The following is an 11,691-nucleotide window of genomic DNA, read 5'->3' on the forward strand; positions in this document are numbered from 1 at the left end:
AAGCTCGCAGGCTCTAATTTGACAACTTTTTGTCATACTTGATGCTGGTATATTAACGAATGATAGAAGCAGCTGATCCCCTGTGTATCCGACTACGGTCTACAGCATGTTTCTCGTTCATTTTGGGAAGGCATGCTATATACGCACTTTTTGGTGACACAATATATAACAGAGTCAAACTGCTCGAGCAAGAAAAGCGCTGCAAATAGAAGTTTTCAGACTCGTTCAGACCAGTAGGTTATCGCTCAACGTCTGTCAGGATCTCCATGCTTCTTCAATTTCATGTACCAAGGGCAATAACTCCTCTGGGTAATACTAGGTAACATACCTGATCTGTCATTTATGAATCAACTAGAATCAAATATTGGCCCCGAGTTGCTTCCATTATTGGAGAAATAGCTCTTTGATAGAAGACATGAGTGATTGAGCTTTGAAAGGAGTCTCGCCCTCTCGAAAGTTACCTCTGAATAAGGGCTGGGAATATTTGGCAGGGCACGTACTGAGAAAGTGTGAGAGCGAATGCACAGTAGCTGTGAGGGCCAAGAAAAGAGCTAGAATCCGCAAACTGCTTGCCATTGTACTCGGCAACCTGCTAGGCATAAAGTGACCATCACAACAGACTTCTTCACAAACGGTATAACCTTCTATGTCAAAGCTAGTGGAGTTCACGTCACGAGTATGTTGCCCAGAAACATCATCACGGGGCGTAATTTATCCATCCAAGTCACCTCATGACATTCATGTTCGCTTCAAGCACCGACTCCAATAATACATCTCAGGAGAGAAAGGTTAGGCACCCCCTTCCTTCCCCCCACCCCCGCGAGTCTGGGAGCTCTCTGCACCTACTCCTCCTAATCATCGTACAGATGGCCAAGTTGAACTACATTTATTCCATGCCTAAAGACCCCTTAGGTCAATTTGCCAACACATAGCGTTCATTCTCGGACAAAGAGCTTGAGCCCAGGTGTGCACATGTAGATAGTCTATATCCCCTGGTCATCACCCTCATTTACGTTTCCCAAGTATAGCCTATTTATCGTATCAAGCTCTCAACAAAGAAAAGCATCTCGCAAATATACCCTGAACAGGCTAGAAGAAAGACTAAGGTAGTCCCGTTGAATAGGATACCATAGTTGAGTTCCCCTCGAATCGATCAAGAAGTAATAATCGCTCCTCGTGCAATATAACCACACGTTCAAAGTCTCAGGAAATGATATATTCAAGCGAATCATCTTTCTCCTTCCAATTTACCCATCGTAAAGCCTCAGAGCGATGTCGGCAGTTACTCTAGCCAAGCCAGGCCAACCTGGCAGCACACAACACCACACATATGTATATACACACGACCACCCAGAGCGAAGAATAAGCATACTATATCCTAATCTATCACGATCGAAAGTCATCGCTCATCCTCGGAAAAATAAAGTCACCCTTTGGAGAAACTCGCCTATTTAGCACCTCCTGTCTCACTGTCGATAGTACGCATTATCCGGCTCGAGATGCCTATTCTCCTATACGAAGGAACAAGGAACCCAATCCACTGCGGCTAAAGCATAGCCAAAGACATCGCAATTTAGCCGGCGCATGGCCCACAAGCCTCACCCAACAGACTCACGTCTCACCGGTCCAGAGCACGATCCATGGTTCAGGAAGACCACCACCAGCGTCGCCCTCGTCTATCGGTGCCAATGGACGTTGGCTTACCTACACCATAAGAGCCATGACCATATAACCAACCCCAGACTCTCCCAGTGAAGTTGGTGCCGTTATACTACCTATCGCAACCCCATGGCTAATAGCGGACCAATGGCGATCTCTATGGGACCGTCCGTGCTTGTCCTCGCCATTTCCCCCTTTGGCTCAGGCCATTGCTGTGACCCCACGGATGCGCCAGATGCGCATCCGAATGCAGGCTCCCGTGATGGACTGCATGAAGATGGGGAATGTACAAGCATGTACAAGATCCCTTGCCTTGGCTGAACGATATGTTGCAGCTTGGCTGTAATCTATGTTGTGTGTACTCCCTTTGTACTTCATATAAGTCAATGATGCTATCAAGGGCCTTTCTCGGGCTATCGGAATCACTGTGGCCATCTGAACGACGCCTATTGATGAGGGATGTGAGGCATAAATGCAGGTGGTGCTTGATATAAATCGTCGGAATGTATCGTGGATCGAGACGTCTCGCAATGGGGCCATCATCAATCCAATCGGTGCGTTCCGGCAGTGGCGTATTTCACCCTTGTTCTCGGATGTTGGTTGGTGTTGTCAGTCTTGTTTTGGCAATGGCAAAAGGACAAATTGAAACGTTGCAAGGCCGCAGCCGTGGCCAGGATCAAGTATGCCCGCAAACTTCCGAGGGAAGAAGCGTTCCGAATATTGACGATGCTACGGAACTGACCTGTTGACGTCCAGCACCCGCGGCACTCGCTGGAGAAGCTTCACATGCTTAACCTCTGCACCATAAGACGTGCAAGGCCGGCTTCGTCCAATACCACTCTGCTGCCTTTCTCCCCGTGCTCAGTCGCCAGAGGTCTGTTATCTCAGCACGCTTGTGAGTGCTAGCCGTCGATCCGGCATGGGGGACCACGTTGACGGTTGTGTGGACGGGATGCGCCGCGTTAGAGACAACATGGGGAAGTTCGGCGCAACTTTACAGTCCCTATCTCACTCAGCACTTGGCAACTGATAACGACAAGCGACGGGGAATGCCCTTCCGCAATTCCCCCATTGGTGCTCGGAAGACTGCTTGTGTGATTCGGGATGCTAATCAGCTGCGTCATATACTGGAACAAGTCGTCAACAACTGACTTCATCATGCCATGAATCAGTCTGTACTCGTAAGCTTTTCGTCTGCCGGGCAGTCATTAAATCATCAAAAGCTAATGCAATGCCACAAACAGGCCAGCAGGTTTCAGGCGTAATCGTATCGTCGGCCGCTTGCTGTATGTACTCCGTATTGTCAGGCAAGTCTGGGCCGCAGGAACCCCCATGTTCATGCTCCAGTAATACTCGTAGGGGTTGTATCGGCCAGATTGCGCACGGTGGTACTGAGCGCTTTTTCTCCCTCTCGAACCATCACCCCATACAGACCCCAGAACCTCACGGACCCCACAAGAGGCTTGAACGTCTCAGCTTCGGGTCAGCCAAGGCACCATGGCCTTGGAACAGCTCAATGCGCTGCTTAGCGATGTTGGCGCGTCCGTACGAGTAAGGACACACACACAGCGCGCTCAAGGAATGCGTCCAGAAGTCGGCTAGAAACCTGTCTCGGACGTCCTCTGCAGCGCTGCATCCATCCTGCTGCGCCCGTTTGCGTGTCTGCGTTCGCCACAGTCGATGATGACATGGCCGCCCGCGTCCAGTCGACTGGAGTCCACATTTGTGCATAAGGCACAAGGAGAAATAAGGCTGCCTGCTGCTCCCTCCCCTGCTCCGTGAAGCCTAAGAAAAATAAAGTGGGTGCAATAAACGCCAGAGGAAAAAAAAAGACGAAAAAAAAGTTGCTTGGGGCGGGAAAAACTTGCTGAAGAGGCGTGTCCCTACAAAAACGTGGAGTCAGATCGGGGGATTTCCAGCGATGTATCTTTTCCCCACAGGTACAATCAAGCCTTTCGAGACCAGACCGGGTGTGGATCGTCAAAATTTCTCAACCGGCGTTATTTTTGGCGTGGGATGAGTTAGAGAAGAGGAGAGAAGAGATAACGGTGGGGGTGAGTGCTTCCGTTTAGCCATGATGCAATTAGGAGAATTTTTCCCGCCTTTGACTCGGCTTCCAGAAGCATGTGGGCAAACGCATGGACCTGGAGGACTGAAGGCATTGGAGCTGGTGAGGGAGCTTTGGAATCCGAACTCCGTGCCAGCTTGGTGGTTACTGGTGACCTGCTCTGCCCGGCTTAGCACGGAGGATTCCATACCATTGACCAAGATAACAATGCAGGGCCCGAGAATTAGGGAAAAGCTCCGGATCCAAGAGAGGCGCTCTTGTCCCCGGGCAAACAAGGAGAACCTCTGCTCTCGGCGTTTTCAGGAACTGACAGTCAAGCCAGGAACACACAAAGATCCGAGGCATCGTGGCTTGACGGTCACGGCCGTGACAGCTCAAAAGGGATTGAGGGTGGCGAAATGTCAAAGAGTCGAGAACAGAGTGTGGCCGAAATAGGACCAGCGGCCATCAAGGTACGGAACGGGGTTCGTAGGACGTACGAGCTGGCTCCGAGCCGAAGCTGGGGACGCCTGCAGCACGTGCAGCTGGGCGTTGATCGTCCTGAGCCTGTGATAAATGTCAGTTGCATATCGGGATTGGGATACTGTAAAAGGAATGCTTTCCTGTGATGCTTCATCGTCGAGTCTTAGAAGCTACTAAGTAATTGCCTGGTAGATGTTTGGAAGATGATAACATGGAAGGCGCAGAGCAGAAATATTACCTAAGCGAGTGCTCTTGGTTTGGCAGCTGCCTCCCTCCACGCACGGCATGGCTGAACCACGCGTCATACCTTAGGCAACGCGAACTGAGTCGATTCTGCCGTGCCTTCGACCTCAATTCAAGCCCAATCCACGCTGGAGGCATCCATTGGGGCTCACGCAATGCCTGACCGCGTCTGCTCAGAATGCAACCGCTCCCTCGACCGCTCCTCCTACACCAACACCCAATGGGCCAGGGGCATCGGTCTGTCACGATGTTTCAACTGCGTCCAGGGCTTCGCAGACCTTCCCACTGACAATACGGATGCGGGAAGATACAACATATCCAGTAGAGCCACGTTTACGCACCACGCACTGGCAAACCCCATCGCAGAAGGTTCCTTTCGATGGGTTGCCAAGGGCAAATACGTAACCGGTCCTCGTCTCAACCAAGCTTGCGTGACGAAATGGTTCAAGACCGGTGCCGTGTTTTCAGAAGACTTCTTTCGATACGACATATTGGCCGTTGATAAAGCTCTCGAGATTGTCAACCGCTTCAATCAGCTGGGCGTCGTGAACAGAGAGATCAAGATCAATGTGCCGCAGGTGTGGCAGTTCGAGGACGATTGCAGCGACAACTGGGCGGGCCAGAATTCACTCGTCGAGCCGTTTATCCAAAATTATCAAAAGTTCAACAGCAACACCGGCTGGAATAACGAGTCCACGGCGTGGGGAAAGGTGATGCAAGCCCTCAGCCACTTCAGCTACCACGCAACCGGCGGTTTCTATGTCCTCTGCGACCTCCAAGGTGGCGTCTACCAGCATGAGGTTGTCCTCTCCGACCCAGTCATCTTGTCTCGACGCCGAGAGTTTGGTGTCACGGATCTGGGGCCCGACGGCATTAGCTCTTTCTTCAGCAACCACGAGTGCGACTATTGTCATCCTAATTGGACTCGCCCTGCGAATCCTGCCCAGTATTTTCGGCCGTCACGGGGAACTGTGATGATGAATAGGCATGTGCCTACGGCTCGTTCGCGGCCTTTGGACACCATTTACTGGGACGATGAATGAATTTCATGGCAAGATTTCCCCGCAAAAAGGAACTTTCAGGATGGATCCAGGGATTCGCTAGATAGATGGAGACGCAGCACGCTGTTACGGAGACATGCCCAGCCGAGATTATGGCTTAGGAGGTTGAGACATGTATACCAGAAAGTACTCAGGAATGATACGTGCGAGAACTACCAATTACTACTATACTACTGGTATTACACGTACCTACCTATCTGCGATGCATAGAGTGACATCTGGCCATGCTTGTTCCTACCTTAACGAACTGTGTCTTACGAGGCCCGGTCCTACTGCACAGCAATTGTGATGGATGGCCAGAACCTCGCTAGCGAATTGCAATACAGCAGAAGCCAAGGAGTAGTGATATGCTGAAGCCACGCTGAATCACCTCTATCATGAGGAGATAATGCCATTATTACAGCTCGTATTGAGGCAGCTGAGATGTGATATCAAACTCGTGAATATACAAAGTCAATCGGTCCAATGCCTCTAACCGAAAACAGCTTCCCGGCCGGTACGCCACTCGGTCTGGAGCACCAGCAAAACTCTTCCCCTTCTGCTAGGCCTGTCTCAAAAAAGTCATGACACGGCCGCCCGGTGGAGATGCGGCTCCATCTCGCTGCTCCAAAGTCGGGGATACCTCTCTGTCAGCGTGCGTGTGCACGGCGAAAAGGTCCTTTCGGCGTTTTGCCGGCGCTTAAGCCACCCCCGGTTTATTCCCAGCTCAGCCCAGCGCAGGTCAAGTCCGCCAATCCGTCTCGTTGTTACTTCGGTCGCCCTCCCCGGCCTCGTCGTCTTCAAAGTAGTACTCCTGGATCCCGTCGTCCGGCTCCTGCTCGTCCTCGCTTAGGCCCGCGTCCTTGCCCAGAATCAGATCCTCGCTCCCCTGCCATTGTGACGGCGGCGGCGGCAATGCGTCCTCGTCCTCGTCTGCCCAGCCGTAATCTTCATCGTCTTCGCTGTCCGGCACCTCCAGCTCCGTCTGCCCCAGTTTCCGCTTTGGTCGCTGTGCCACGACCGCCACCTCCATACCCGGATCGCTGGCCTTGTAGTGGACACTCGATATGCCGGCCTTTCCAACTCGAGGTTAGCATTGCCAAATGCCGACGCTTGGGGGTGTGTGCCGTCGATGTAACCTACAGCTTCAATCTTAAACGCGGATACGTGGTCGGAGGCGTCTTGGACGGCTCTGCCATCAATTTTTTGCAGGCCAGCCAGAAAGACGCTTGATGACTTATTGGCATGCCACGCCCAGTCCCGAAAGAGTACTAGCCTTGTAGATACGCCTTGCTCCCAGACCGTGGTGTTGATGGACGGGACCAACGTAGCTCTCTGCTCACTTCTCATCTTGGTTGCGCACTGCGACAATAAGACGACGGCGCAGTCCTTAGTTGCGGCCAGCTTCTGCAGAGTGTTCATGATGAACTGTAGCCCTTGCAGGCGTTTCGAAGACGCAGTGGGACCTAAGAAGCACGCGATGAGAAGAGAATTCAGAACAGTTGTTGAAGCTCGGTTCATGAATACACACCCTTTGCTTGCTTAGGGTTCCTTTTCCCTTCCAGTGATCTCGGCAAAAAGGAATTGATCAAGGCCGTCGGAGAGCTTATAACGATGAGTGAGACATTCGGAGGAATAGTAGTCGTCGTCGGCCGCGAGATGAATGCAAGCAGATGCGGCAACGTCATGCAAGTGTAGTGCACCAGCTTGCTTGGGTCTACATCTTGCGTCTCCCCCGAACCCGCTAAGATTCGCGAATCTCGAACGCTTTTCAGCACATTCGCTAGTCTTTGTGTTTGTAGGTTCTGAAAGCAGTCTGCGTTCCGACAATTTTGCGTTAGTGACGGTAATGATGGCGAAGAGAATGGCCTATGAAGTCGTCAAACCGACCTACCCAGACCACGCCGTTACCATCACTCAGGGCATTGGCGGCCAGTTGAATTCTTCATCCCTCGTCAGCATCCAAAAGGTCATACTCCGAGATGGCATCCCATCGATCTCTTACCCCAGAGCAGTCTTGCCGCAACCAGGGGGTCCCCATATCTCAGTCACCTGGCCTCGCTTGATGCCGCCCTTGGCCGCGGCATCCTGCGAATCAACCGCATCCCCCAGCAGTGCACGATCAAGAGCGTCGAGTCCCGTCGAGATGTGAGTAGCCGGGTTGGCCTTCAGCTCTTCCCAGGCCTGTGAGGCCGGCACCGTGGGCAGGCGATCTGAGAGAACCTTGAGTCAGCCTACTGTTTGCCCTGACAGAGGAGGAGAACCTACGTGTTGATTCCGATGTGTCAAAACTGGCAATGTCGTGGCCATGGATGGCATGATAATCCATGATCCATAGCTTTGCCCTGCGTTGGGCCGAGGCTACCAAGAAAGCTGCGCGATATGGTTGACGTGTTGAGGCAGCGAGTCGGAGCGCGCACGGTAAATCGCGAAGGCACGTGACGTTAATCCAGACTCATCGGACTCTCCGAACCCGACAATCAACATTCTTTTCCACCTCCATCACAAAGCTGCGACTTTACTTTCACAAACCTTTCATTTACATCCTACAAGATATAATTCATTCACCGGAAAGTCACCATCAACAATCCTGTACTTGTGCATCTTCAACATTTCGTGATAACCTCACCCATTTACCTCTCGGTCAAGGGGTTCGGAGAAATTGCGGCCTCGCGTCGGGGAATTTGAGCTACCAGGGCTTGTATGAGCCCCATGCACTGCACGAGCCCTTTCTCGCTCTTCACGAGGCATAAGAGTCGAGACCCAATAGCTCAGTCCTTAGTCATGATTCTCAGACACGAGCGGATACAGCTGAAAGATACATATTGAAGGGTTGCATGTACGAGTAAGAGTGCGTAAGGCCGAGCATTTCGCCGCATTTCCTTTTGAGCCTCGGTGAGCAAGGCCAGTCATTGTTCGTTAACATCAAACGTCAACTGCACTAACGCTGTGTACCATGGCATCGTTACTAGATAGGTATTGATTGTTCTCATATGAAGGACTCAAAGAGCACAAGCCTCAAAACGGCGACTCAGTGCTCACCAAAACAACTCTATACCCATCCGCATCCTCAAACGTCTTCCCGCACCGGTCCCAGTATGGATTGAAGCTCTTCACCGCCGCAAACCCAGCCTTTTCCATCCTCCTCACAGCATCCTCAAAGTCGTTTCCCTCAGGTAAATAGAAGACCAACAAATTATCCTCCGTAGGCGCACGCCCAACAGTATGTCCCGTCTTTGACGTAAACTCGAGGTGATATCCTGCACCTTTGTGGCCCAACATGATCCCGTCGAACCCTTCGTGCTGGTTGAATCGGTAGAGCAATTCGAAGCCTAGGCCGTCAACGTAGAAGGGGATCAGGGCGTCGATGTTGTCGGACGGACGAGCGATGCGGAGGGTTGCCGTCTGGAGAGGCATGGCGTCGGTTGTTGACTTTGAGGCTTATCATGTGGTTACTTGATGCTTGCGATATGTCGTATCAGAACGAAAAACAACTTGAGACTCGTTGTTATAGGGCTTTAAAGCCTGCCATGTGTCCTCGTTGTGGTGTGATATTTAACTGTCTGTTCGACTCCATCGTAACTACGATACGATGTGTGTTTGATACATGTATTTACAATCACGACATCAGTTACATTGCTCATTCACCGGCTTCGTATCAGAGAATGGAGAATGACAATACAGACCGAAGCCGAGGCAGCAAGAAGCAGACTCCCTACGCAACGGCTTTCAAGAGGGCGCCGTTTGACGTCACCTCAAACGACAACATTCCCAATCTATGAGCAAAATTCCTTTTGGACAACGGATACTCACGGACGTTGAGCAAAATGACGAGTTACGTATATAGAAGGGCGTCGCTCGTCTATACCAATTCCGTTGCCAAATCCCGAAGGGTCCTCCCAGTGGTACAATTTGGTAGTAGTATGGATCTGGGGGCCGATGAGATCCGGCCAAGCCACACACGTCGGGGTCAAGATTTGCCTGCCCTCCGGAGTCAAGCCACCGGTGGTCGAAATAAAGCCAGTGCCTTGTCTAGAATCTTCCACTCCGGATCTGGGGGAGCGGCCATACTCCAGCTGAGATACCACCTGGCAGAGTATCCCGAGAACAACGTCGTTTCCTTGTTCGTTGCGAAGATGCAAGCCAGATCGTAAAACGCACCGAGCGTCAAAAGCAAGCAAAGGGCGTGTAGTGTGTAGTTGTAATGCACTTGGTCGCCAGAAGGGAGACCCAGGAGCTTCGCCTCACAGCCCCAAACGGGCGTCATCTTTCGAGCGTCCCTCGGCCGGCCTACGCCGTGCCCATGTCAATCAGCTCTGTGCCGCGCTGCAAGTTCTGCAGGCGCTTGCGCACACAAACACCAGCAAAGGCACAGCCCACAGACACCACGATCATGAAACACGCACACACACTCACAACCCGCAAAAAGGTGCTCCGCCATGGCTTGGCTGTGTGTGGGGTCTCCAGAACGCCACACACGGGGTCCCTTTTTTCTCTCGGCTCAATGGACCTTCTTTCCGCGTTCCATGACTTGACGAGTCCTTTTTATTCGCGCGGCGACGCCGAAGAACCTCCTGAGCCCGACAGCTGGGCTGGGCGAGCCTAAGGACAAATCGCAGGGCAAACAGTAGGTAGCATTGGGACCGCTATGGCTCGCTGCAGCCAGCTGCAAGGGCGGTACGACGTGACGAGTCGACGACGTGACGACGCCGAAGCCGAAGCCGTGTTTCCCCAACATCTGGCAATGGTAGGCTGCGGATGCTTTGTTTCGAGATGCTGCTTGGCGAATCGCTTGCCTTGGGCTTCTCCTGACGCGGCCCCCCTGCCCTCCCCTGCCCTTCGTCATTGTACGCTTCGCACAGCGTTGTTGGTGCTCCTCATACGTGGTGCCAGTCGTCGTCGCAATCTGTATTCGTATGACAACAGACAGTTCGCAGCGAGCCAATGGACTGCCGAACCAGAACAGACAAACAGCAGCGCCGAAACATGTCCCACGGCATGATCTGGATGGCCGAACATTCCAGAGCCCCCGTTGACCCCCAACATCGTGGCACCTATCGCAACTCGCCTCCTCCCCGTGGGGTGGATGAGATCCCCTTCTGATTTTCCTCCTTCCTTTTTCCTTCTCCTTTTTCCTTCTCCCTTTTGGGCGTGTGTGTGTGTGTGTGCGTGTGTGTGTGTGTGTGTGTGTGTGTGACAACCCCTCCAATCTTCATCAATCGAACGTGCTCACTGTTCCTTACGATAGCGGTAATAGTCTGAGACGCGAGCATGTTTCATGGTACTCTCTTTTGAGTGTACACAGTTCGTCGCGTTCGTAGTCAGGCCTGCATGTTTCGCTCAAGGGGGTACGCTATCGGCTCCGGTAGCGGAGCCGTAGTTCGATGGTAACCAACCGTTAACACGAACCGACCTGGTGAACGCTCGTGATAACGCTCAATGGTGACGTGCAGAGGCCAAGCGCTGAGCGCCAAGGAGGAGCTATTCTTCTGCTCCTGCTGCGGCCGCCGATTACCCCCTATTGCCAGGTTCTAGTGGGTGCGGGCTCCCCCATGTCTCTCCAGCCGATTTCATCCGTGACAACCTTCGACTGCCAGTTGCGGGCGGGCTCGGCGGAGGTTGGGTAGAGACAATAGATGAATGATAGTTAGCACTAGAATGTAACCACGCCTATCCCACCGTGAAGTTGCTCGGTAATGGAGACGTATCCATGAACTAGGCAACTCACACGAGCGTCGATGCCTATAGATGAGCAGGTATAGAGCGAGGTTCTAGATCTGGACTTCTTCCATTTCGAGACACGCCCCGGGGCTTGAAAAGAGAAGAGGTAGAAAACTATTACCTCTCGTCTTAAACGTCTGGTTGTTGTACCGGACTCTCTCTGGCTCGGAGAACTGTCAACCCCCGGTCGGTCCTCATGCTCATTCCCCCCCTGCTTGTCTTTGGTTAACCCAAGGTTGTAACGTAGTAGTCGGGCTGTGGTCCGACCCTTGAAAAGAACCAGCTGGCAAGGCTCAGAAAACGCTACGTTGCAACCTACAGCATTCGAGATTACGAGGGGCTTTGGAAGAAACCGGGCCACTCACGTTAGGCTACCGGCGTTGTATCGTAGTTCTACATGATGATATTCGGGACTCAGTCCGACTTCTCTTCCCGTGGGACGAAACTAACAACACGGGGGAAAGACGGGACGGACGAACTACGTCCTTGTCGGTTGCA

General features: G+C 52.4%; 3 protein-coding genes across 3 annotated transcripts; 1 reads left to right on the forward strand and 2 right to left on the reverse strand.

The window, feature by feature from the left end:
• Positions 1-4,587: 4,587 nt before the first annotated feature.
• BBK36DRAFT_1137355 (kinase-like protein) lies at positions 4,588-5,475 on the forward strand (the record flags this gene model as incomplete). Its single annotated transcript, XM_024893150.1, has 1 exon — positions 4,588-5,475. One exon carries the CDS (start codon positions 4,588-4,590, stop codon positions 5,473-5,475), a length of 888 nt encoding a protein of 295 aa, XP_024754015.1.
• Positions 5,476-6,206: 731 nt separating this feature from the next.
• Positions 6,207-7,801, reverse strand: BBK36DRAFT_1134028 (P-loop containing nucleoside triphosphate hydrolase protein; the record flags this gene model as incomplete). The annotated part of the gene is made up of 6 exons (XM_024892174.1): positions 6,207-6,547; positions 6,616-6,938; positions 7,004-7,288; positions 7,363-7,415; positions 7,478-7,685; positions 7,741-7,801. The coding sequence occupies 6 exons, from the start codon at positions 7,799-7,801 to the stop codon at positions 6,215-6,217; spliced, it is 1,263 nt and encodes a 420-aa protein (XP_024754016.1). The 3' UTR covers positions 6,207-6,214.
• A 689-nt stretch (positions 7,802-8,490) lies between these two features.
• Positions 8,491-8,889, reverse strand: BBK36DRAFT_1107502 (Glyoxalase/Bleomycin resistance protein/Dihydroxybiphenyl dioxygenase; the record flags this gene model as incomplete). Its single annotated transcript, XM_024889263.1, has 1 exon — positions 8,491-8,889. One exon carries the CDS (start codon positions 8,887-8,889, stop codon positions 8,491-8,493), a length of 399 nt encoding a protein of 132 aa, XP_024754017.1.
• Between the last annotated feature and the right edge of the window lie 2,802 nt (positions 8,890-11,691).

The sequence above is a fragment of the Trichoderma citrinoviride genome, assembly GCF_003025115.1.
Source record: "Trichoderma citrinoviride strain TUCIM 6016 unplaced genomic scaffold BBK36scaffold_1, whole genome shotgun sequence".
Classification (NCBI taxonomy): Eukaryota; Fungi; Ascomycota; class Sordariomycetes; order Hypocreales; family Hypocreaceae; genus Trichoderma; species Trichoderma citrinoviride.